Source organism: Corythoichthys intestinalis, chromosome 20 (assembly GCF_030265065.1).
Source record: "Corythoichthys intestinalis isolate RoL2023-P3 chromosome 20, ASM3026506v1, whole genome shotgun sequence".
Taxonomy (NCBI): domain Eukaryota; kingdom Metazoa; phylum Chordata; class Actinopteri; order Syngnathiformes; family Syngnathidae; genus Corythoichthys; species Corythoichthys intestinalis.
In genome coordinates, this window is record NC_080414.1 from 1,657,458 (window position 1) to 1,681,641 (window position 24,184).

A 24,184-nucleotide genomic window follows, 5' to 3' on the forward strand; every position below is an offset into this window, starting at 1 on the left:
AAGTGGTAATTGTCATTCGTAGGTTAAACATCCCATGAAAAAACGCATTCTGTGTCAGATTCACTTTTAAAACAACAAAAATCTTATAATATAAAGCTTTTCGGGAAAATTAGAGCTATAAAATCGTAATAAAACCCCGAAAAACTACAGGCTTTACTAATTACCGACATAAAGCTTTTCGGGAAAATTAGATCTATAAAATCGTAATAAAACCCCGAAAAACTACAGGCTTTACTAATTACCGACTGTAACTGAATGCAACGCAAGTTCCGGAAAAGTTACCTAGCAACAAGCCGCAGCAGCAGAATCCTCAAGGAGCTTTCTAGCCTTCGTTTGCTAGTGAGACTAATTTAGGACATTTAAACGCTTAAACTCGACTATTTCCATCATGGCGACGACGCTGTACCCCGAAGAGAGTATTTATAATTATTTACCTGACATATTTCCCGCCGAAAAAAAGATAAAGTAAGTCAGAAATAAATATTAGCTAATTTGTCTGGCACGTGAACATTTTCAGACATTGCTGTCATTGTTGTTTCTTTTTTAACTTCGTTAATTTTAGCGAATCTTTGATAGAAAATGGGATTCAAAAGTGTGCTTTTACTCCAGGTATAAACCCAGATACTTACCGGTACTCAGTATGGAGGACAAAGTGCGGAAGAAAACTATGAAAACGATGGGCCCAGCTAAAGTCGAGGCCCCATCTCCAGATAAATACCTCAAGAAGCATTCCAAAGAGCCCAAACTGCCTGAAAGTGAGTTGAAAAAAAACTTTAAATGAACTTTTTCTAATCGTTAACTTTTGTTTTACAGAAAAAGAGCATAGTCATCGCACATGCACATGCACAACAAAGAAACCGCGAGTCCCCTTGAGGTCCGAACATCCACAAATGCAGCTAAACACTCAGAAAAACTTCTTGAAACCCACTGCAACAGTGCGGCCAAAGTCGCATGAGGCCATTTCTGTCGACACCAACCGGGGCCACAGGGCGCCCCTGGAACATTCCGGACTGGTCCCAAAATACATCAAGAAAAAGGTAAAAGAACCACGAAAGGTCAAGTTCAGATTTTCCTAATATTCTTCTTGTTTTTTTTTCTAGAGTTACGGCAAAGTTCCCGTGTACCTACAGCACCGCATCCAGGAAATGGAAAGATCTACAGAGGACCACAACATGTATGTGAAGGACAGAAGCCCCATGAGGCAGCTGTCGGAGGAGGAACGACAAGATAACTTGGAGGTACTTTCATTCTGACCTTTGACTGAAACGTCCAGATAATAAAATTCTGTTTTGTCGGCGAAGCGCCTGAAGAGAACCTTGGCCGAGGTAATGGAGAAGTACCAGCGTATGCCGGTGGTGGTGGACACGCTGATGAGGAAGACCCGCAAGGAGCAACTGGAGGAGGAGATGACGCAGCTGGAGAGCGATGTCTTCCTTTTTGAGAAGTTTAAGACCATCTACATCGCCAATTAGAGGAAGTTTCCAAACTTTGGTGGAGATGTTTGTGTGCTCATTAATACGTTTCCATTGACAATGATAGACATCCAATCCATTTTAATTTTGGGGGGGGGTCTGTCAGCAAATGAATGTGTTTTTTTTTCTGAAGACATGGAACTGTTGAATTGTTGATGGTTTGCTCCCAATTTACAGGCTTAATCAATTTCTTTTAACTGATAGTCCTCGATCTGATGGGAGGAAGAACTGGTTTGCTCAATGGAAGGTTGACTCGCACCTGGTATGAGGGAATACAACAGACCAATGGGCAACGTGCTCTCAAAATTTTGACCTGTTTATAAAACATGCTGTCAAAATGAGAAGAGTTTTGGACGAGAATTTGCTAAATTATTAGCTTGCGAGCTTAGATGCAGTGGTATGAAAAAGTATCTGAACCTTTTTCAATTTTTTACATTTCTGCATAAAATCACCATCAAATGTGATCTGATATTTGTCAAAATCACACAGATGAAAAAAAAAACAGTGTCTGCTTGAACTAAAACCCCCCAAACATTTATAGGTTTTCAGATTTTAATGAGGATGGTATGCAAACAATGACAGAAGAGGGAAAAATAAGTAAGTGACGTCTTTGGTGGACGGCCATTCCTTGGGAGAGAAGCAACAGTGCCAAACTCTCTCCGCATTTGTAGACAACTTCTCTGACTGTCGATTGATGAGCATCCAGACTTTTAGAAAGGGTTTTGTATCCTTTCCTAGCTTTATACAAATCAACAATCCTTGATCGCAGGTCTTCAGACCGCTCTTTTGACCAAGCCATGATGCACATCAGACAATGCTTCTCATCAAGACAATTCTTACCAGGTGTGTGCTTTATAGTGGGCAGGGCAGCTTTAAACCACTCATCAGTGATTGGGCACACACCTGACTAAAATTGTTTGGTAAAAATTGGTTTCAATTGCTCTTTAAGTCTCCTTAGGCCAGGGGTGGGCAAACCGGTCCTCGAGGGCCGCAATGGGTCCTGGTCTTTGTTCCAACTGATCCAGCACAGAGCTTTTAACCAATTAGGTTTCAATGGAAATAAGAAGCACCTGATTGCAATCAACTGATTGCACTCATAACACACCAGATTGGTGAAAAGGTGTCCTCTTGATGGGTTGCAGCAAAAACCCGCACCCACAGCGGCCCTTTGTGGAATAGTTTGCCCACCCCTGCCTTAGGCAGATGGTTCGCCTACTCATTTCCCCCCCAGTGATTCATGCCAGATATCCCAGGAATCTGACTGAACTAAAGCAGTTTTGTAAAGAAGAATGGGCCAGGATTAGTCCTGATCCATGTGCCACACTGATCTGCAGCTACAGGAAGCGTCTGGTTGAAGTTATTGCTGCCAATGGGGGGCAAAAAATATTAAATGTGATGGTTCACTTATTTTTCCCCTCTCTGGCATTGTTTGCATACTATCCTCATTAAAATATGAAAATCTATAAATGTTTGGGTGATTTTGGCTAAAGCAGATACTGTTTTTTCATCTGTGTGATTTTGACAAAGATCCCATTTGATGGTGATTTTATGCAGAAATGTGAGAAATTCCAAAAGGTTCAGATAATTTTTCATACCACTGTATATTGTTTTGAATTGGGAAAAAAATGGTTTATACGTTCAGTAAATCCACATGTAAAACTTGTGGGGTTCGGTCCCTTTCACAAGGTTAAGAACCACTGATATAGTTAATATGAATACAAATAAATATGAATTAATAACAAGAATAAAAGTGTTGTTTCCGATTTTATCCACTAGAAATCGCGCTAACACTTTTGGCACATGGTCTCGTTAGAATTTTTTAGTTTTATGCACAGTACTGTATGTGCAAAACTGCTGCTATAAATATGTATTTCTGTTCCTCAAATTACAGGCAGACTAAGATCGTATGTAATTAATGATAAATGTAAAAACTGACAATTCACTGCCAGTCAAAAGGGATTAGACCTCTATTCCCGTCAAATGCAGCGAGGGATTTCACACTAATTATAACGCTTCAGCTGTTCACCACTTTGTGATCGACTGCATGAGTAAAACAATTCTTTCAGTGGTGTTGGCGATTCATCCTGCTGTGAATTGAAATGAGTTCTTCACTAGTAGACGTTAGTGACAGCCAATGAGTTCAATAAAACACTAAGGATTGATTGTCCTCTCGGCGTATCGTTGTCTTAATGTATTGAGTAACCGGCAGCAGGCTAAATGGTGTCACATGAAGGCCATTATCTCTCCCATTCTCCACGAGTGGGCTGAAAAAAAAAAAAAAAGCAAATGACCAGAGCGTGATCGTGAAGACGACTAAATCCAGCAATAGCAGTAAGTATCTCTTAAAGAAACGACATATTCTTAATGGGAATTGTCATGAGTTGAGCTCCCTCAAGTCAAAGGAATGTGTTTTTGTGTGTACCCGAAAGGGTCCGCTGTGAACTCTGTGACCTCCGGTGGGACTATTTGCACTCAAGTAATGGAGAACTCCGGCAAGAGAAGAGGAATTGTGGTGAGTCTTGACGTGAATTTTTGTAGTTTTTCGGTGAAATGGTAAATGTGTTGAAGCAGAATTTCATGTTTGGATGACACAGGTTGGCTTGTTTTAGTGGATTGTGTAGGGAAAATAGATGCTAGGTCACGTTATTGGTTTTTTTTTTTTGGGGGGGGGGGTTAACTTTTTTTAATTAAAAAATTATTTGAAAAAAAATCCTTGTTGTTAAATTTGTCCACTTTAATTAAACTTATTCAGATAAAAATAATCAAGTTTTTTTTTTCCAAATTTTGTAAACTTTGTTTTTTTTTTTTTAAATAATGGATTTACAATACATTCATAAATATTTATCCACTTATATAATATGCATACACACAGTGGTGTGAAAAAGTATCTGAACCTTTTGGAATTTCTCCCATTTCTGCATAAAATCACCATCAAATGTGATCTGATCTTTGTCAAAATCACACAGATGAAAATACTGTGTCCGCCTTAACTAAAACCACCCAAACATTTATAGGTTTTCATATTTTAATGAGGATAGCATGCAAACAATGACAGAAGGGTGAAAAATAAGTAAGTGAACCCTCTCACAAAATATTAAATGTGACGGTTCACTTACTTATTTTTCCCCTTTCTGGTGTTGTATGCATGCTATTCTCATTAAAATATAAAAACCTATAAATGTTTGGGTGGTTTTAGTTAAAGCAGACACTGTTTTTTCATCTGTGTGATTTTGACAAAGCTCACATTTGATGGTGATTTTATGTAGACATGAGAGAACTTCCAAAAGGTTCAGATACGTTTTCATACATACATTCATTCATAGTGGTACCTCTACTTACAAACGTCTCTACATACAGAATTTTCAGGTTACAACACGCCTCAGTTGCAAAATGTTTTCTCTTGTTACGAAAGAAATTTCAGGATACGAAAGGCAAAAATACAGTATGGGCTGCTACTCACAGCTCCCAAAGTTTACTGAATGTAGCACACTTATAGCTGCCCTGTCATTGGCTGTTTCCTAGCATCTTTCTGGCATCCAATTGGCTAAGAGGGACCTCTACTATATGTGTATGTGTGTATCCCAGCATCCTCTTTATTTGCCCCTCTGGCCATGAGGTGTTCCGACAGCTTTGCGGGAGTGTTTTAACTTTTTTTTTTTTTTTTACCCTATTTTATTATTTTTTTTTACATTATGAACAACTCTTATTTTATATTTATAGTGCAATAATCTAATCGTAACATGTATTTGTTACATGAGTTGATGCATTTTTAGCTTTATAAAAGTTTTATATCTGAATTTTGGGAAGCTTGGAACAGATTATAGCATTTACATTGAAAACGTATTTCTGCTTCCGGAATTTTCAGGTTACAATACAAACTTCCAGAGCTAATTATTTTCGTAAGTAGAGGTACCATTGTATATAAAATTTGTTTAGCCATTGCAAATATTGTCCACCAGAGGACGCACAGACACTTTTGGAACACGCTCGTTGATATTTACTTGTGTAAACTTGCTGTTCTAAATATCTTTGTTAATTCAAATACCAGTCAGGCAACCATTCACAAAAAAATGATCTGGCTGCCATGGACGGCGATGGACGTCCAATTCATTTGAATTGGGAGGGATGGAAGCAATCACTTGCTCTCCCAATTCAAATGGATAGGTGGTTTATCACTATCATTGAATAATATTAACACATTACTTGTTCACCACTATGTGAGTGACTGCATGAATATAAATTTCTCACTGCAGATTAAAGACGAATGGCCAGGTTATAGTCTGGATTTGTTCACCTACCCGGAGCACTACCGCGACGACATCGACAACGTTTACATCCCACACGGGGTGGTCATGAACAGGTGAGTCCAGAAAAAACACGTCGAAGAATCTCAGTCGAGCGGTGACAACGCGTCCGGCGCAGGACCGAGCGGCTGGCCCGTTACATCGCCGAGGACTTTGCCGACGACAACATCGTGGTTCTGTGCGTGCTGAAGGGCGGCTACAAGTTCTGCGCCGACCTGGTGGAGTGCATCAAAGTACTGGGACGCAATTCCGGAAAGTACTTGGAGACACGCGTGGAGTTTATACGACTCAAGAGTTACCTGGTGCGTCTGTCGGATGAAAAAAAAAAATCATTTTGGAAAGGGGTAAAAAGGACAAAAAAGTCATTCAAATAAAAATATTGTAAGATTCATTTCATCGTAGACTTCATAATGAATTGACGGGTCAGATTGGGCATGCACTGCGCCTCGCATTCAAGTAGGGGGCCGCTCACATCAAGAGGAGCTATTCACAAACACGCACGCAGCAATCTAACGCCGGATTTCTATTGAAAAAGTACGGAAGCTGTACCGCATACAAACAGGAAGGATTGTCTCAGGAGTGATTTGTTCGAACATTCAAGGTCATTATTATATTTTTCTTACCATGCAAGCTTTTTGAAACGTTAAAAATATCAATGGGAGAAATTAGCCGTAACTGCATTGGTATCGTAGTTCGCAATATTTAAAATAAATGCTAACTGCACGTTTTTTTTCGCTTTTAACCATGAATCGAGAGTTTTTTTACATCCATATTTATAAAGAATTATGGGATTTAAGCATTTATTCAAAATAATTTTCACTGGAAAACTCTGTTTACATCAAGCGGCCGCTAGCTACATTTACTAACAGACTAGTATTGTACTTTGCAATAATTACGTAAAATAACTGCTAACTGCACGTTTTTTGCTTTTAACCAAGAATCAACTCTTTTATGTCAATATCTATAAAGAATTTGGGGATTTAAGCATTTATTCACAAGAATTTTCAGCTGAAAAACTGTTTACATCAGGCGGCCGCTAGCTACATTCACTAACAGACTAGCATTGTACTTCAACATATTTGCGTAAAATAAATGCTACCTGCACTTTTTTTTGTTGTTGCTTTTCACCAAGATTCGAGACTGTTTTACGTCCATATCTATAAAAAATTCGGGATTTAAGCATTTATTCAAAAGAATTCTCACCGGAAAAGCTCTGTTTACATCAGGCAACTGCTAGCTACATTCACTAACAGACTAGCGTTGTAATTCAACATATATGCGTAAAATAAATGCTAACTGCATGTTTTTTTTTTGCTTTTAACCAAGAATTGAGACTGTTTTACTTCATAACTATTAAAAAAATTCTGGGATTTAAGCATTTATTCACAAGAATTTCACTGGAAAAGCTCTGTTTACATCAGGTGGCCGCTAGCTGCATTCACTAACAGACTAGCATTGGACTTCGACATATTTACGTAAACTAAATGCTAACTGCATGGTTTTTTTTGCTTTTAACCAAGAATTGAGACTGTTTTACGTCCATATCTATAAAAACATTTGGGATTTAAGCATTTATTCAAAATAATTTTCACTGGAAAAGCTCTGTTTACATCAAGCGGCCGCTAGCTACATTCACTAACAGACTAGCGTTGTACTTCGACATATTGACCTAAAATAAACGCTAACTGCACGATTTTTGTTGTTGTTTTTTTTTTTTGCTTCGAACCAAGAATTGAGACTGTTTTACGTCCATATCTCTAAAGAATTCAGGGATTTAAGCATTTATTCACAAGAATGTTCACTGGAAAACCTCTGTTTACATCAGGCAGCCGCTAGCTACATTCACTAACAGACTAGCGTTGTACTTCGACATGTTTACATGTTTACATGAAATAATTGCTAAATGCACAGGGTTTTTTTTTTTTTTTTTTGCTTTTAACCTAGAATCCAGACCGTTTTACATCCATATCTATTAAAAAATTGGGGATTTAAGCATTTATTCAAAAGAATTTTCACTGGAAAAGCTCTGTTTACATCGGGCGGCCGCGAGCTACATTCACTAACAGACTATCATTGTACTTCGACATATTGACGTAAAATAAACGCTAACTGCACTTTTTTTTTTTTTTTTTTTTTTTTTGCTTTTAACCAAAAATCGAGAGTTGTTTTACGTCCATATCTGAAAAGAATTCAGGGATTTCAGCATTTATTCTCAAGAATTTCCAACGAAAAAAGCTCTTTTTCTGTGATTCCACTCAGTCAGCTGTGACGGTCTCGCCAAAAATGCAGGCCCCCTATTTATCGGCCCGGCGGCCTGTGTCCCGTCAATACATTATGAAGTCCATGCATTTCATGTTGAAAAAAAAAGTTGTATTTTGTGGGGGGAAAAAAGTTGGAAGCAGCAAGGATTAATTGATTGAAATAGTATTTTTTCTTTTTTTGTACAAAAATCCCTAAGAAAATTGAAGTCCTATTTTTTTTCTAAGCACAAAAAAGACAAAATGCATATTGTGTTCAAACCTGTGACATTACTTTGTAAAACACTTGTTTTAAGAACAAAGGTTTCACATCCGACGTTCTCGAAAGTATGAGTGTCATGCACAAAAATAGTCATCATGCTGTGTTTGCTTCTCGGCAGCAGCAATCGTTTTTACTTGGGGCGTCAGAAAGTGTCAAAACAGCCACAAAAAAACAATTTACTGGCTGCCATAGACAGCGACAAACGTCCAATCCAATTTGACAGGTTGATCGCTGCCAGCCCATCTGGTCAAGTTGGATTGGACGCCTGTCACTTTTACTGGCAGTGAATGTTGCATTGATTTCAGTTGCTAAATCGGACCAAAAAAGTGTTTATAAATACAGAGCAAAAAAAAAAAAAAGACTTAAGAACGCGTTGACGCTACTGCCAGTAGATGTCAGCGTTTCTCCTATTTTGACTGGGCGAGGCCACATTCAAGGACGCAGGAAATACTCTAGGCCTCACATCATCATCATCGTATGTCAACATGTGAGCAGCCTCGTGTCCGGGATCATAACACATCCCGGAATGTTTACATGCTCACGTGGGAAGTACTAAAGCATAAATATTTGAAAAATGGACTCAAGTGCAGTTATTAATTGTAAATAAACCGTGCAAAGTTTTCCCCCTTTAAAATCTTTCTTATTTTTCTACTCAGAATGACCAATCAACAGAGGATCTGCACATCATAGGCAGCCGAGATCTGTCCTTTCTCTGTGGAAAGGTAGCTTTCTTTATTTCATTTGTCTTGGAATTTTTTTTTTTTTTTTTCTGAATCTTCTCTTAACCGAATCACAGTGATAGATGTTAATCCATTTTAAAGTGGGAAGGCTGACCAGTCAAATGGATTGGATGTGTACTATTGACCAACTTATGTACATTTACTACAGAATGAATCACCAACAGCATTGAAAGAGTTAAAGAATGATGTTTTGCTCAAGCACTCGATCACAAAGTGGTGAACAACTGAACTCTTATATTATTATATGAACAAAAAAATTGAATTAGTTTTTCTTCTAGTTGTTACTTTTTTATAGTTTATTTCTACTTTTCACTTATTTATTGCATTTGTCAAATTATTTTAAACCTTTTTTTCATTAAAGAATTTTTTTTAAATATAGTAGTATTTTTTTTCTGTTTATTGCATCAGGGCAAACACAAAAGTCTAAAGAAGGCACACTTGAAATTGAATAGGAAGTCAGCGGTTTTGGCTTAGAGTTTAAAATTACTGAGTTGTTTCTTTTTTTTTTTTTTTTTTTTTTTTTTTTTTAGTTTTTCATGTTTAATATATATATTTTTTGTACTTCTAAAAGAAATCTCAAGAGTAAGTAGTAACTGCAATTTCTGGGGAAATCGTGAGCGGAGCTTTGTTGTGGTATACAAAGATCTAAGACCCACCCAGTTGATTTTGGAGTCACTTCCTGTTGATTTGGGGATATTTCGGGGACACGTCCTGTTTGTTGATATCAGGTCACTTCCTGTTGATTTGGAGACAGTTTTTTTTTGCCATTAAAATGAATGGGAAATTTGGACGTACATGGCCGTCAAAGGCATCCCATTTGAAATGAATGGGAAAGTTTTGGGCAAATTTTGGGGGAACAGTAAGTTTTCGGCAAATTCTGTAAACAACTTTTATGCCTCTTACCGTCGCAGATTTTTGATGTGTAAATTATACGATTTCGTCCCCCCAAAAAAAACATATATATGTTTTTTTTTTCATTAAACCCGCATTTACTCACAAATGGAAAATTGGGGGGGGTTCATTCAAAAAAAATTCCCTGCGTCACGCGAAAATTTTGTATATCCTGAGATGAGAAATACTGTACATTCACACACCTAGGTGAAAAATCCCTATTGAAGAGTGTCCTACAAAAAAGGAGGCTTTACTGAGCTGAGCAGCCACACCCTTATTCAAAACCAAAAAGCCATCAATATCAATATTTGAACGGTGCCGGTCGGTCACAGTGAAAAAGACGTGTAGAAAAAGATGCTGAAATAAAGTTGAGGAATTTTATTAGATGGGAGTTGCCTTGCAAAGCTCCCATCCAATACAATTAATCACTTTCCACCCGATGCTCACTGCTGGAATAGAACCAATTCTCAATCCTGTTCCCATGGAAACGCCATTTTCAAAACATTGCGTGTATGAAAAACCATGCAAATTTCACTAATGTATGCTTCTTTTCACTTCTTTTGCATATTTCCAAGAGCGTCCTCATTGTTGAGGTGAGTATTGAAACTGTAAAGGTGAGATAGGATTACATTTAGGTGCCATTAACGGCGATAGACGTCCGCTCCGTTTTTGCTAGCGGCGAATGAACGAAGTCAGCGCTCCCAGTTCACGCAGATCGGACGCCTGTTGCCGTCAATGGCCCTATAACTTGATGATTCACTTGAAGAAATGCTCAATTGTGCACCCCCAAGGCCATCGTTGACACAGGCAAGACAATGAAGGCCCTTCTGAAGCATGTGGAGACCTTTCAACCCAAGATGGTCAAGGTCGCGGGGTGAGTCGGCGTCTCGCGGGCGTCTGTCCCCGCGATGCACCCGCGGCAGGAAATGCCAGGCGGGTGACGGAAGACCAGATCGCTTGTGTGGACAAAAAGTATTGGGACGCGGTCGTTCGTTGAAAGAGTGGAATTTTCCGAATACAAAATAAAACAAAACTAGCCCTTCAAGCAGGACTGAACGGGCCCTCGCAGTTTGCTGCAACTTGATGGCACGCAGCTCAGGGTGGCGGCTGATCGTCCCCCTCTGATCATCTCATTAGAAACTATCATGTGCTCGAAACTCACCTCCTCTGGGTTGTGGGCAGGGCTGAGAGATGTTTTTTGTATATCCTGAGATGAGAAATACATTCACACACCCAGGTGAAAAAAAACCTTTTGAAGAGGTACCACTGAGCTGTGCAGCCATGCCCTTATTCAAACCCAAAATGAATCTTCTAATTGGGCCAATTCGACCAAGTGTGTCAAATTTCATGGCTCTACAGGCTGCCTAAGTTCCCCAAAAAATCTACTTCATTTTAATGGCGACTAAAGGGTCATCGTGGCAACAGAGCCCTGTGGACATGGGCCTTAAAATGTAGTATTACAAAAGGTCTTGTAACTACACTGACCGACTTGAAAGGAACTGGACCTTTTGTTGCCACTAGTTGTCGCTGTAGGGTTGACGCAAATGACCCTTACAGGACCCTTCAGGGTAAGACTCTGACCAAGCACTGGATTTTTAGCGCAGATATCTTGTATATCTGCCAAGTTATGACTGTTCAAAACTTGTGGTGAGACAAAATGGCTACAGTCATTTCCATAATTTCCATTTCCAAAGTCATTTTTTGCTCAAAAAAGCTTTTAATAAATAAAGAAACGTATGTCAAAGAAATGTATGTGAAAAAGACAACAAAAGAAACTATATACGTACAAGAGTTGGTGTAATAAAAAAACGAAACAAATGTGGTGACATATGACGCTTCGCCCATTTCCCGGGGCTAGGTGTTGGAGGTTGCTGCTGAAGCAATTTTTCCTTCTGCGCCTTCTTTGGATCCACATGAAAGTGAGCCTTTCCGAGATCCACCAAGAAGTTCACCCGTCTCTCTTGCCTTCTGGTGCATGCCTGATACAACACCTATGTATTCAGTGCTGCCATGTCAATCATATTGTAGAACACGGCAACTAGCCATCTCTGTGTTCCCGTGTTTGATAAAGCCAAGGGAGCCCTGTATTTGCAAATATTCAAGATGCTAATTGCAGCTATCCAGAGTGAAACTCTCCCTCCACACCTAGGCAGCGACTCCACAGGAGTGTGTAGGGGGGTTGTCTGCTTTATTGCTTGAGTGGTCTGTTGTTTGACAAATCCAAGTAGTCAGTTTGGTATCGGGGGTCATCTGATGCCCTTCAGGTCTTTCTTTATAGCCAAAAAACCCCCGGGACTTCCAGTGTTATGATCTCCTTTGTCTCATGAACAGTCTCACCAATTTTGAGGAGGAGCCAACTAACTCACCAGGCGCCATCGTCTCAAATATTCACCCTGTAAAATGACTAAAATTGCATATTTTTTCACATTCAGTCCAAAATACACGATTTCCTGTTTGGTTTGGGATATCGATTTAAGAGACATTTTGCTGTAGTTTTGCACAAGGTACTGACTCCCCAATTTTCATCGCTCTACGTTGACAAAATCTAATAGGATAGACCTTTTTGAAAAATTCAAGGGGGTGCTGTTGCTCTCGCACCACTTGGTGCTCGGGCCCTAATAATAGCCTGATTTTCCTTTACATTGACATTTTGAAATTTGGACTGTTTTGCCATCGGAGGTGAATTGGTCTTTGATCGGAATGTGTCCCAATACTTTTGCCTTCTTGTTCAATTCTGCCGACATGGTTTTGAATGCTAACTTGAAGATGCGAATCCGTTACAGTCTGCTGGTGAAGCGAGTCCCCAACATGGATGAAAACCTGACTGACTGTGAGTCAAACGACGTGACCTTTAACCCGCTGGCCTCGCCCCGTATTATAGCCCACGTGTGTGTCGCCCCCCTCTGCTTACAGATGTGGGCTTTGAAATCCCCAATCGCTTTGTAGTGGGCTACGCTTTGGACTACAACGAGTACTTCCGGGACCTCAATGTAAGCTCAGAGATATTCAAAATATGAAATGTGAAAATGTATTTTGGCATCTAGCACTGTCAATGGCAGCCAATGAGTAAATAGCAGATCCATTGATATTGATCAAATAATCTCAGTTGATAAATAAGATACAGTGATCCCTCGTTTTTCACGGTTAATGGGGACCAGAACCCAACACGAAAAGTGACAAACCGCAGTAGCACCCCCTTCCTAAAAAAGAGAAGTAGCGCCCCCTTCCCAAAAAAAAAAAAAAAAAAAGTAAAAGTAAAAAAGTAAAACTTTCAACCTGTCCTGTTCAGCTGCAAATTTCAAAACCATTTTCAACGATGTCACCAGCACAAAAGCGAGAGAAAGCAGTCTTCCTTCGATAGGTAGGGGAAAGCAGATGGGTGAGCAGCTGGATGAAACATCTCAGCCAATCAGCTTGCGAGATTCCCGACTGATGCTGGCCAGCGAATCAGAGAGATGGATTGAGTTGGACGGGCTCTCCCTGCCTTCTGCTAGCGAACAAGCAGTTTTTACGGCGTATTTTCTCAATTTTTTGATTCATTCATTTAATTTTTTATTTTTCATAAATATATTTACACAGTATATATTAGGGCTGACAAAATTATTCCGTTAATGGGCAGTAATCAATTTTTTAAATTAATCTCGTTAAAATATTTGACGCAGTTAACGCACATGCCCCGCTCAAACAGATTAAAATGACAGCACAGTGCCATGTGCACTTGTTACTTGTGTTTTTTGTCTCCCTCTGCTGGCGCTTTGGTGCGACTGAATTTATGGGTTTAAGCACAATGAGCATTGTTTAATTATTGACATCAACAATGGCGAGCTACTACTTTATTTTTTGATTGAAAATTTTACAAATTTTATTAAAACGAGAACATTAAGAGGGGTTTTAATATAAAATTTCTATAACTTGTACTTACATTTATCTTTCAAGAACTACAATTCTTTCTATCCATGGATCGCTGTAACAGAATGTTAATGTTAATGCCATCTTGTAGATTTATTGTTCTAATAAACAAATACAGTACTTATTTACAGTATGTTGAATGTATATATCCGTCTTGTGTCCATTCCAACAATAATTTACAGAAAAATATGGCATATTTTATAGATGGTTTGAATTGCGATTAATGACGATTAATTAATTTTTAAGCTGTGATTAACGCGATTAAAAAATTTAATCGTTTGACAGCCCTAGTATATGTATATGTATTTTTTTTTATTGAAAAAAATAGAAGTGCGAAGTAGCGAGGGATCACTGTAGATCCTCTTGATAAATAAGATAGTTCTGACTTATATTGCATTGACTTTGATGGGAACGTTGCCCCTACTAACATGGCTGCCCTGAGGCTATTTTAGTAGGGGTGATGTAAGGACTTTTTATGCTTCTGCTTTGAATTCAAATGAATTTATCACTAGGACACGTCCAATTCATTTGAAGAGCGTAAAATGAACATTTGTTCATTTGCAGCCATCCCTCGCACTTCAAATGGATTGGACGTCTAGCACTTTCAATGGCAGCCAATCTGTGAATCGAAGATTAGTTGACTTTTGATCAAATAATATCTGTTGATAAATAAGATAGTTATGACTTAATCCATTGACTTTGATGGGAACGTTCCCCCTACCAACATGGCCGCCTTGAGGCTATTTTGGCAGGGGCGATGTCAGGAGGTCTTTTCATGCCTCTTTTTCATATTGAAATGAGTTTATCACGAGTAGGTTCAATTCATTTGAAGTGGGAGGGTGGAAGCCAATGAATGTCGCTGCCATCCCTCCCACTTCAAATGGATTGGACATCTAGTGCCGTCAATGGCACTGAATGAGTAAGTAGCAGATGCTTTGACATTGATCAAATAATCTCGGTTGAGAAATAAAATATTTATGACCGAGGCCGGCCCAGCCTATACGCAGACTGTGCAACTGCTTAGGGCCCTTGACCAATAGGGGGCCCCCAATCTGGCAACCTCATTTCATACGTTGTTAATAGAGCATCGTGAATAATGTGGCGCGCATTGCCGTTTATCTACGCAAACATCCATTTTCTTGTCATTACAATCTGGCAACCTGGGGAGAGACGTTAAAACTGCTTTGCGATGATTGGTTCTCAAACTTGCTTGAAAAATAGATGAACGAATATGTCGAAGAGAATTTATCCTTCCGGAGCAGAGAAACGAAAAATCTGATTAATATACAAAATATGGACGTATGGGTTGGATTGCATGTATGGGTTTCACCGTACACTGTAACGAAATGGTGGGCCAAAAATATGGGCCCCTTGGCATTATTTTGCTTAGGGCCCCCAAATGGCCTGGGTCGGCCCTGGTTATGACTTAATGCATTGACTTTGATGGGAACGTTGCCCCTACCAACATGGCCGCCCTTTTGGTCGGGGCGATGAAAGGTCTTTTGATGCTTCTGCTTTGAATTCAAATGAGTTAATGGCAAGTAGACGTCCAGTCCATTTGAAGTGGGAGGGTGTCAGCAAATAAAAGTCGCTGCCATCCCTCCCATTTCAAATGGATTGGACGTCTAGCACCGTCAATGGCAAGACTACTGACAAATAAAATGACCAATTTCTAGTGCTTTGTGGCTGTGCAAAAACACAAATAACTGAATATTAATACAACATTTCCGTCTCGATAATTTTCGATACCTTTGTCGAGTCACGCTTGTGGCCTTTCAGTCCCTGTCAGTCAAAAGATGACACCGCCCTTGTGAAGTTTGCTGCTTTCAAGTGGCTTCTTTCATGTGGGATTTTTTTCCCCCTCTCTTTTCAGCATATCTGCGTCATCAGCAAGACAGGCAAGCAGAAGTACAAGGTTTGACTCAAGCTCTGAAGGATAAAAACAAACCAACAAAAAAGGCAAAATATGCATTTGTACAGTATTGAATGCACTTGTTGGCATTCATTTTTGTGTATGTTTGAGAGATTGACACAAAAACTGCCATTAGTGGCAGATGGCGAGAGATTACTGGAGTTGGCATCGAATGCAACTCGCTCTGACTCATGGAAAACGCACACACATGTGAGCAGGCGCCTCAAAAATCTGATTAAATTGGACAACACTCTTGTATTGTCTTAAGAAGAATGTTCATGTTTACTGTTTTGTACACGCTCAATAGAAAAGGGAAAAAAAGTTGCTCTTGACGGAAACATGATACAAAAATACACAATATGACAAGGATAATGGATTATTTTGGAAGCAAAAACTGTCTCAATTGTAGTACTACAAAATGGCAACTTGTTAAAATATTATTTTTTGAGGACAGGAGTCATACTAACAAAAATCAAGTTGCTTTTCCAAAATAATTACAATTTTATAAGCGTATTGTCATTTTTTTAAACATTTTTTACAAAAAAAAATACAGTAAATGTAGGATTGTATTTTACCAGTCAGTGTTTTTAATGTATTTCAAATTAGCAATTTAAATTTTTTATCATTTGAAAAAAATAAGCTGAGCTAATTTAAAAAAAAATACCATTCATAATTTACCAATTTTTCCAGTATAAATACAATTTTATAGAGGAATAATGTCATTTTTTTATTTACACACATAATATAGTCGAAAAAGTAATTACATTTTTTTCTTTTGATATTTCCCAATTTAATAAAATATTTTCATATTATTCATTCATTTATTTTCCATGCCGCTTTTCCTCACGAGGGTCACGGAGGTGCTGAAGCCTATCCCAGCTAACCACAGGCAATATGCAGGGTACACCCTGAACTGGTTGCCATTTTATATTATTATTATTATTATTATATATTAATATTAATATACTTTTTTTATTTGAAAAAAATAAGATGTATTTGTAACTGAAAAAAAAATATTGAAATAATTTTTATATATAGTGCCCCCATTTGGTCTATGTTTACGCAACACAAGGAGTAGCCAAATACAGCGGTATGAAAAAGTATCTGAACCTTTTGGAATTTCTCACATTTCTGCATAAAATCACCATCAAATGTGATCTGATCTTTGTCAAAATCACTCAGATGAAAAAACAGTGACTTCTTTAACTAAAACCACCCAAACATTTATAGGTTTTCATATTTTAATGAGAGCAGTATGCCAACAATGACAGAAGGGGGAAAAATAAGTAGGTGAACCTTCTGGCTAAGGACACTTAAAGAGCAATTGATTGATTGAGCAATCACTGATGAGTGGTTTAAAGCTGCCCTGCTCACCTGCTCACACACCTGGTAAGAAATGAGACACATTGTCTGATGCGCATCATGGCTCGGTCAAAAGAGCTGTCTGAAGACCTGCGATCAAGGTTTATTGATTTGTATAAAGCTGGAATATAATACAAAATCATCTCTAAAAGTCTGGATGTTCATCAATCGACAGTCAGAGAAGTTCTCTACAAATGGAGAGAGTTTGGCACTGTTGCTTCTCTCCCAAGGAGTGGCCATCCACCAAAGATGACGCTCAGCGCAGAATACTCAGAGAGGTAAAAAAGAACCCTAGAGTGTCTGCTAAAGACTTACGGAAAATCACTGGCATAGTCCAATATCTCTGTGCACACATCAGCTATATGTAAAACTACGGCCAAGACTGGTGTTCATGGGAGGATTCCACGGAGGAAGTCACAGCTGTCTAAAAAAACATTGTTTCTCGTTTAATGTTCGCAAAAAGGCACTTGGACACCAGAGTTGTGCAGAGACCAATGGAGGGGCAGGTGCTCATAGATCAAAAGGGGCACATGAACAAAAAAATTAATACATCTTACAACAACATAACTTCCAGTTTAACCAGCTTTACAGTATAATTGGTTGTGACTATGACAGACTTTAACTGGGAGAGGGGAACAGTGAATAGAAATCAACATTGTCATCAACACTTTCTGGCTGTGACTCAGTTAGTCTTTGCCTCTTTCCCATCCCAGTCAAAAGGGGCACTTTGGGCATGTAGGGGCAAAGGGGCAGGTGCTCAAACACCCCCCTCTCCTCCGCCATTTGCACGTGCCTGTTGGACACTCCACAGAAGTTTTGGCAAAATATTTTGTGGACTGATGAAACCGAAGTTGAATTGTCTGGGAGTAACACACAATGTGTGGAGGAAAATTGGAACATCTCACCAACATCAACACCTTATCCCCACCCTGAAGCATGGTGGAGGGAGCATCAATGGTTTGGGGCTGTTTTGCTGCCTCAGGTCCTGGACAACTTGCAGTCATTAATGGAAGAGTGAATTCAAAAGTTTATCAGGATGTTTTGCAGGAAAAGCCTGAGACTGTCTGCCGGCTGGTTGAAGCTAAAAAGAGGATGGATGCTCTAACAAGAAAATGTTCCAAAACACAGAAGTCAGTCAACTTCAGAATGGTTTCAGAAGAACAAAATACATGCTCTGGAGTGGCCAAGTCAAGTTCCAGACTTGAACCCCATTGAGATGCTGTGGCATGACCTAAATACAGCGATTCATCCCAGGAATCTGACTGAACAACAGCAGTTTTGTAGAGAGGAATGGGCCAAGATTAGCCCTGATCGATGTGCCAGACTGATCTGCAGCTACAGGAAGCGTATGGTTGAAGTGATTGCTGCCAAAGGGGGGGGCACAAAATATTTAAATGTGATGGTTCACTTACTTATTTTCCCCCCTTCTGTCATTGTTTGCATACTATCATAATTAAAATATGAAAACCTACAAATGTTTGAGTGGTTTTAGTTAAAGCAGATGCTGTTTTTTCATCTGTGTGATTTTGTCAAAGATCAGCTCACATTAAATGGTGATTTTATGCAGAAGTGTGAGAAATTCCAAAAGGTTCAGATACTTTATCATATCACTCTATACATTCAAAGTTTTTTTGTTTTTTTTTTACATTCTATTTAATTTTAGGACACGCAGTTGCCTATTTGATCACACTGGTGGGTCACGACCTCTCTTAGCAAACCAAATCTTCCATTTTGCATCCTTTTGTTTTCGTCTCTCCCCCTTCAAGGAGGTCGCGACCCCTTAGAAAACAAGCCTAAGTGGACGTGAAAACTGCGCAAACACATTTCAAACGTCTAATGTTTTGTTGCGGTCGTCACGGCGACTTGGAGTTAGCGTAGCCGACACGGCCCACGGAAAATAACTGAGATTTGGGACGCGTTTTTTAAAGATCTTTACATTCCAGCTTTGACTGTGAAAAGATAAGAAAACAGGGAAAAATCCGTGCGTTGTTATCGCAAAACATCAGAAGATGGCGGCGGTAATGCTAGAAAGCGGGAAATAACTCTTTGGCGGCCATTGACAGTGATAGACGTCCAATTTATATGACGTCCGATCATTGTTTTGCTGTGAATTTAAGTGAGTTTGTCAGTTGTAGATGTTCAATCCTTTTGAACTGGGAGGGTGGCAGCGAATGAACATTCGTTCATTCGCTGCGAACCCTCCCACTTCAAAAGGATTGGACGTCTAGGAAAATCAATGGCAGCCAATGAGTTAAAACACTCTCTCAAAATCTAGTGCGTCTCCACAAGCCAAGCTATGGGAACCCGCTGAAGCCATTGTCTCGGCCGAGCACGGTGAAAGCGAGCCGCCGCGGAAAGCGGCGCGGCTTTCACAAACACCGGCGAAGGCTTTGTAAGCTAGAGAAAAGGAAGTAGGCCGCAGGTAAACTCCTGCCCCCGTCGCACAAAGGGAACAAAACGGGAATTGTACATTTGAATGAAGAGTTTGTCATCCGAGGCCCACTGTTTGCGAGAGGATTTGATTTCCTGACGCACGTTTTAGCTCTGAAAGCTACCATTCACTGAAGCTGACATTTCGGGCCAATTCCAGTGCTTTTAAGAGGAAAAAAATGTACCAGTCAACACCAAAATTGGTAGACATGTCTATCTTAACAGGACGGAAAAAAAGTCTCATGAAACTATGCTTCAAATTGAACAGAAGGTCAGCCATTTTGGTTTGAAGCAGACATTTGAGGTTAATTCCAGGGTTCTGACCAGGAAAAAAATCAGCCCCTGGCAACAGTTTCACCAGTCAACACCAGAATCAATGGACATGTCTATATAAACAGGATGAACAAAAAAAGTCTCTTGGAACTATGCTTGAATTTGAACAGAAAGTCAGCCATTTTGGTTAGGAGCAGAAATTTGATGTGAATTCCAGGCTTATGACTACAAAAAATTCAGCCTCTGACACATGTTTCACCAATCAAAACAAAAATTGGTGGAAAAATCTATCTTAACAGGACGGACAAAAAGTCTCTTGAAACTATGCATAAATTTGAACAGAAAATCATCCATTTTGTGTTAAAGCAGCCTTTTTGGCTAAATTCCAGTGTTCATGACAAGAAACAAAAAATCAGCCCCTGGCACCAGTTTCACAAATCAAAATCAAAATTGGTGGACTAGTCTATCTAAGCAGGATGAACAAAAAAATCTATGAAACTATGCTTGAATTTGAACAGAAAGTTGGCCATTTTGTGTTTAAGCAGCCTTTTTGGCTAAATTCCAGTGTTCTTGACAGGGAACAAAAAATCAGCCCCTGGCACCAGTTTTACCAATCAACACCAAAATTGGTGGACAAGTCTATCCAAACACGATGGAGAAAAAAGTCTCTCAAACTATGCTGAAAATTGAACAGAAGGTCAGCCATTTTGCTTTGAAGCAGACACTTGAGATTAACACCAGTGATTTTGTCTGAAAACACAAAATCAGCCCCTGACACCAGTTTCACCCATCAAAACCAAAATTGGTGGACAAGTCTTTCTTAACAGGACGGACAAAAAAGTCTCTGAAACTATGCTGAAAATCAAACTGATGGTCAGCCATTTTGGTTTGAAACAGACATTTGATGTGAATTCCAGTGCTCTTGACTATTTAAAAAATCAGCCCCTGACACCAGTTTCACTAATCAACACCGAAATTGGTGGACAAGTCTATCCAAACAGGATGGACAAAAAAGTCTCTTGAAACTATGCTTGAAATTGAACAGAAAGTCAGCCATTTTGGTATGAAGCAGACATTTGAGGTAAATTCCAGGGTTCTGAGTAGGAAAAAAAAACAGCCCCTGTCACCAGTTTCACCAATGAAAACCAAAGTTGGTGGACAAGTCTGTCTTAACAGGGCGAACAAAAAAGTCTCTTGAAACTATGCTTGAATTTTAACAGAAAGTCAGCCATTTTGTGTTAAAGCAGCTTTTTGGGCTAAATTCCTGTATTCTTGACAGGAAACAAAAAATCAGCCCCTGACACCAGTTTACCAATCAACACCAAACTTGGTGGACATATCTATCTTAACAGATGGACAGATAAAAAAGTCAAGAAGCCACACTTCATCTTGGCTTGCAACATGCTATTTTGGAGATTTATGTGCTCTTAACAACCCTTTCGCCTGCTCTCCTTCAACTAAAACACATTGATTCAATTTCGAGACAAATAAAACATCGTGTATAAGCATACTTTTATCAGTATTACGACAACATGTCATTTTCAAGTGCCAGAGTGAGCCGGCAGCCACGTGCGCCATTCTTCACTCTAAATACAGTTTGGCCGACGCGTGGTGTTACACAAATAGAAAGTACATCCCCTCCGGCGTTGACTGCGTTCCAGCGATGGACTGGATAGATCCCGGACCCTTTGCTGTTGGGGCGCTTCCAGTCGTCCAGAAGCACTTTTGCAACACAACAACTTTAAGAGGGCCGTGACCCTCCCTCGTCTTTCCTCGCCAAGGCACGTATTTTACTTGATGAAGCCCAAACTAAAACCTTCTGAAAGTTACTTCATGCACCCTTGCCGTGTTTGGTTTTGCTTCACATGGCTTCAAGTTGTCCATTGTCTAAAAACTGGGTCTTTTTTTTAGACAATAACTGAAACCGGGGGGATCCCGGCAGTGGTGCGGGTCAAAGGAGGGTCCATTGTCCCGCCGTCTATTGTGCTAGCCGAGGAGCCCGCAAACAACACTGTCCGCCTTTGTCTTGCTCTGCATCAGCTGGGTGCACCCCCCCCTAAAACCCCATACCACACCCCAACACCACACCATCAGCCCTTTTTGTAAATTTCCCATGTGGCCGGCCGCCGTGCCCTACATGTCGTCGTAATAAAGTTACCAACTTTGACCGCGTGCTTGCTAATAGCTAGGCAAACAAGTCACGGCACTTGAGTGACAAGATAGAGGGTTGTGCACGTTTTTAATAGGGTGAAAGGACTCAAACACCATGTTTATTTGACTGGGGGGAAAGGCTACACATCCCTGTTTAACACTAACATGTTCAACACAATTTACTTCAGATTTTGCATTCAAATCGTTGTTAATAATAAAAAAAAACGTAACAATTGACACAACATGGCAGCGGCGCACAATTTTTTGATTTGACGGCACTAAAGCTGGCTAAAAGGAAGCTCCTCCCCTTTGCTTCAACATGATAAAATTACCAGTTTTTATATACTTAATCTTTATATCATCAAAGGACCCGCCTCCAGAATATACAAGATAAACAAATTTAAAGCCACAGAAGGATGACAAGAACCACATGTGGCTCTAGAGCCACAGCTTTCAGATGTTTGTGTAATATGTAACAAAGTATTGTCATTTTTTTCTTCAAAATAAAAAAGAAATAAAATAAAAATAAAGAAATACAAAGATATAAAGAAATAAAAAAATTAACTAGGGCTGTCAAAATTATCGCGTTAACGGGAGGTAATTATTTTTTTTAATTAATCACGTTAAAATATTTGACGCAATTAACGCACATGCCCCGCTCAAACAGATTAAAATGACAGCAGTGTAATGTCCGCTTGTTACTTGTTTTTTGGTGTTTGGCGCCCTCTGCTGGCACTTGGACCCAAATGATTCGATGGATTTCAGCACAATGAGTGAGCATTATGTAATTATTGACATCAACAATGGTGAGCTACTAGTTTATTTTATGATTGAAAATTTTCCAAATTTTGATAAATCTAAAACATTAAGAGGGGTTTTAATATAAAATTTCTATAACTTGTACTAACATTTATCATTTAAGAACTATCTAACTATTTAAGTCTTTCTATCCATGGATCGCTTTAAGAGAATGTTAATAATGTTAATGCCATCTTGTTACTTACGTACAATATGTTGAATGTATATATCCGTCTTGTGTCTTATCTTTCCATTCCAACAATAATTTACTTAAAAATATGGCATATTTTATAGATGGTTTGAATTGCGATTAATTACGATTAATTAATTTTTAAGATGTAATTAACTCGATTAAATATTTTAATCGTTTGACAGCCCTAGTATTAACTATAAAAGCATATAGAAAAAATGTGTTTTCTGCCATTTTTATGCTGTTTTTACTTAATTTTACTGACATTTTCATATGTAAAGCTTCTAAAACAGTGGTTCTTAACCATGCTAAAGGTACCGAACCCCACAAGTTTCACATGTGGGTTCACAGAACCCTTCAGAATTACAGATTAAGCTTTTTTTTTTTTAATGTGAAACCAATATTTCTAAGCTAGCAAGCTAATAATTTAATTCCCATTCAAAATTCTACTCATTTGACAGCATATTTTATAAACAGGTCAAAATTTGAGACCACGTTACCCATTGGTCTGTTTCATTCCTTCATACCAAGTGCGAGTCAACCTTCTACTGAGCAAACCAGTTCCTCCTCCAATCAGATAGAGGACTAGTAGTTAAAAGAAATGGATTACGCCTTTAAATTGGGAGCAAGCCAGTCCAAAACTTGGTTTAAAAAGCCGCTTTGCCTAGATTTAATCAGCGTACGAAATGGGGCTCTGCGTTTATTTACCTTCGCTGAACCCCTAAAACTTACTCACCGAACCCCTAGGGTTCGATCGAACTCAGGTTAAGAACCACTGTTCTAAAACAACAACAGCAAGTATAACAAAGTCAAATTGGATTGGACGTCTAGCGCCGTCATGGCTGTGAAACATGATCACTCAATGCCAGCCTTCCAGTTCAGACGGATTTGATGTCTATCACTGTCATTGGCAGTGAATAACTTAACATTTTATAACTTTTAAAGGACTTGTATTTGTAAACTAGATGTTATTTCGAATTATTATTTAATTTAGCCCATCAAAATGCTAACCTGTCGTATTGGTTTTAACTAAATGACAAAAATTGTCGGTAGAAGTGGAAGTTGCCATGGGTCAATGTTGTTGTGGTACCTTCTGCTCTTTATAGCCACTCTTACGTAACACTCACACCGATTGGTCGCCCGTAAAAATTCCAAATTTAATCCTGCCGCCCGATTGGCTGGCACCAAGTGAAGGGCGGGCCAAGAGGCAGGGCTTCAGCAAACCATCCTCG

The 24,184-nt window shown here is 39.2% G+C and overlaps 2 protein-coding genes across 2 annotated transcripts; both read left to right on the plus strand.

Annotated features, from left to right (window-relative positions):
• The first annotated feature begins 282 nt into the window (after positions 1-282).
• Positions 283-3,585, plus strand: enkur (enkurin, TRPC channel interacting protein). The gene is made up of 5 exons (XM_057824402.1): positions 283-465; positions 610-755; positions 814-1,037; positions 1,101-1,238; positions 1,302-3,585. Exons 1-5 carry the CDS (start codon positions 389-391, stop codon positions 1,470-1,472), a joined length of 756 nt encoding a protein of 251 aa, XP_057680385.1. The 5' UTR covers positions 283-388; the 3' UTR covers positions 1,473-3,585.
• A 182-nt stretch (positions 3,586-3,767) lies between these two features.
• prtfdc1a (phosphoribosyl transferase domain containing 1a) lies at positions 3,768-15,976 on the plus strand. Its single transcript, XM_057823773.1, has 10 exons — positions 3,768-3,803; positions 3,902-3,984; positions 5,726-5,832; positions 5,895-6,078; positions 8,953-9,018; positions 10,503-10,520; positions 10,719-10,801; positions 12,711-12,757; positions 12,841-12,917; positions 15,710-15,976. The coding sequence occupies exons 2-10, from the start codon at positions 3,952-3,954 to the stop codon at positions 15,755-15,757; spliced, it is 663 nt and encodes a 220-aa protein (XP_057679756.1). The 5' UTR covers positions 3,768-3,803; positions 3,902-3,951; the 3' UTR covers positions 15,758-15,976.
• The last annotated feature ends 8,208 nt before the right edge of the window (positions 15,977-24,184 follow it).

Excerpts from the sequence above, each read along its gene's own strand:
- enkur (XM_057824402.1), top strand. The coding sequence starts at position 389 with ATGGCGACGACGCTGTACCCCGAAGAGAGTATTTATAATTATTTACCT. Across the intron at positions 756-813 it reads AGAGCCCAAACTGCCTGAAA|AAAAAGAGCATAGTCATCGC; the intron begins GTGAGTTGAAAA and ends TTTGTTTTACAG. Across the intron at positions 1,038-1,100 it reads CAAAATACATCAAGAAAAAG|AGTTACGGCAAAGTTCCCGT; the intron begins GTAAAAGAACCA and ends TTTTTTTTCTAG.
- prtfdc1a (XM_057823773.1), top strand. The coding sequence starts at position 3,952 with ATGGAGAACTCCGGCAAGAGAAGAGGAATTGTG. Across the intron at positions 3,985-5,725 it reads GCAAGAGAAGAGGAATTGTG|ATTAAAGACGAATGGCCAGG; the intron begins GTGAGTCTTGAC and ends TTCTCACTGCAG. Across the intron at positions 6,079-8,952 it reads TACGACTCAAGAGTTACCTG|AATGACCAATCAACAGAGGA; the intron begins GTGCGTCTGTCG and ends TTTTCTACTCAG.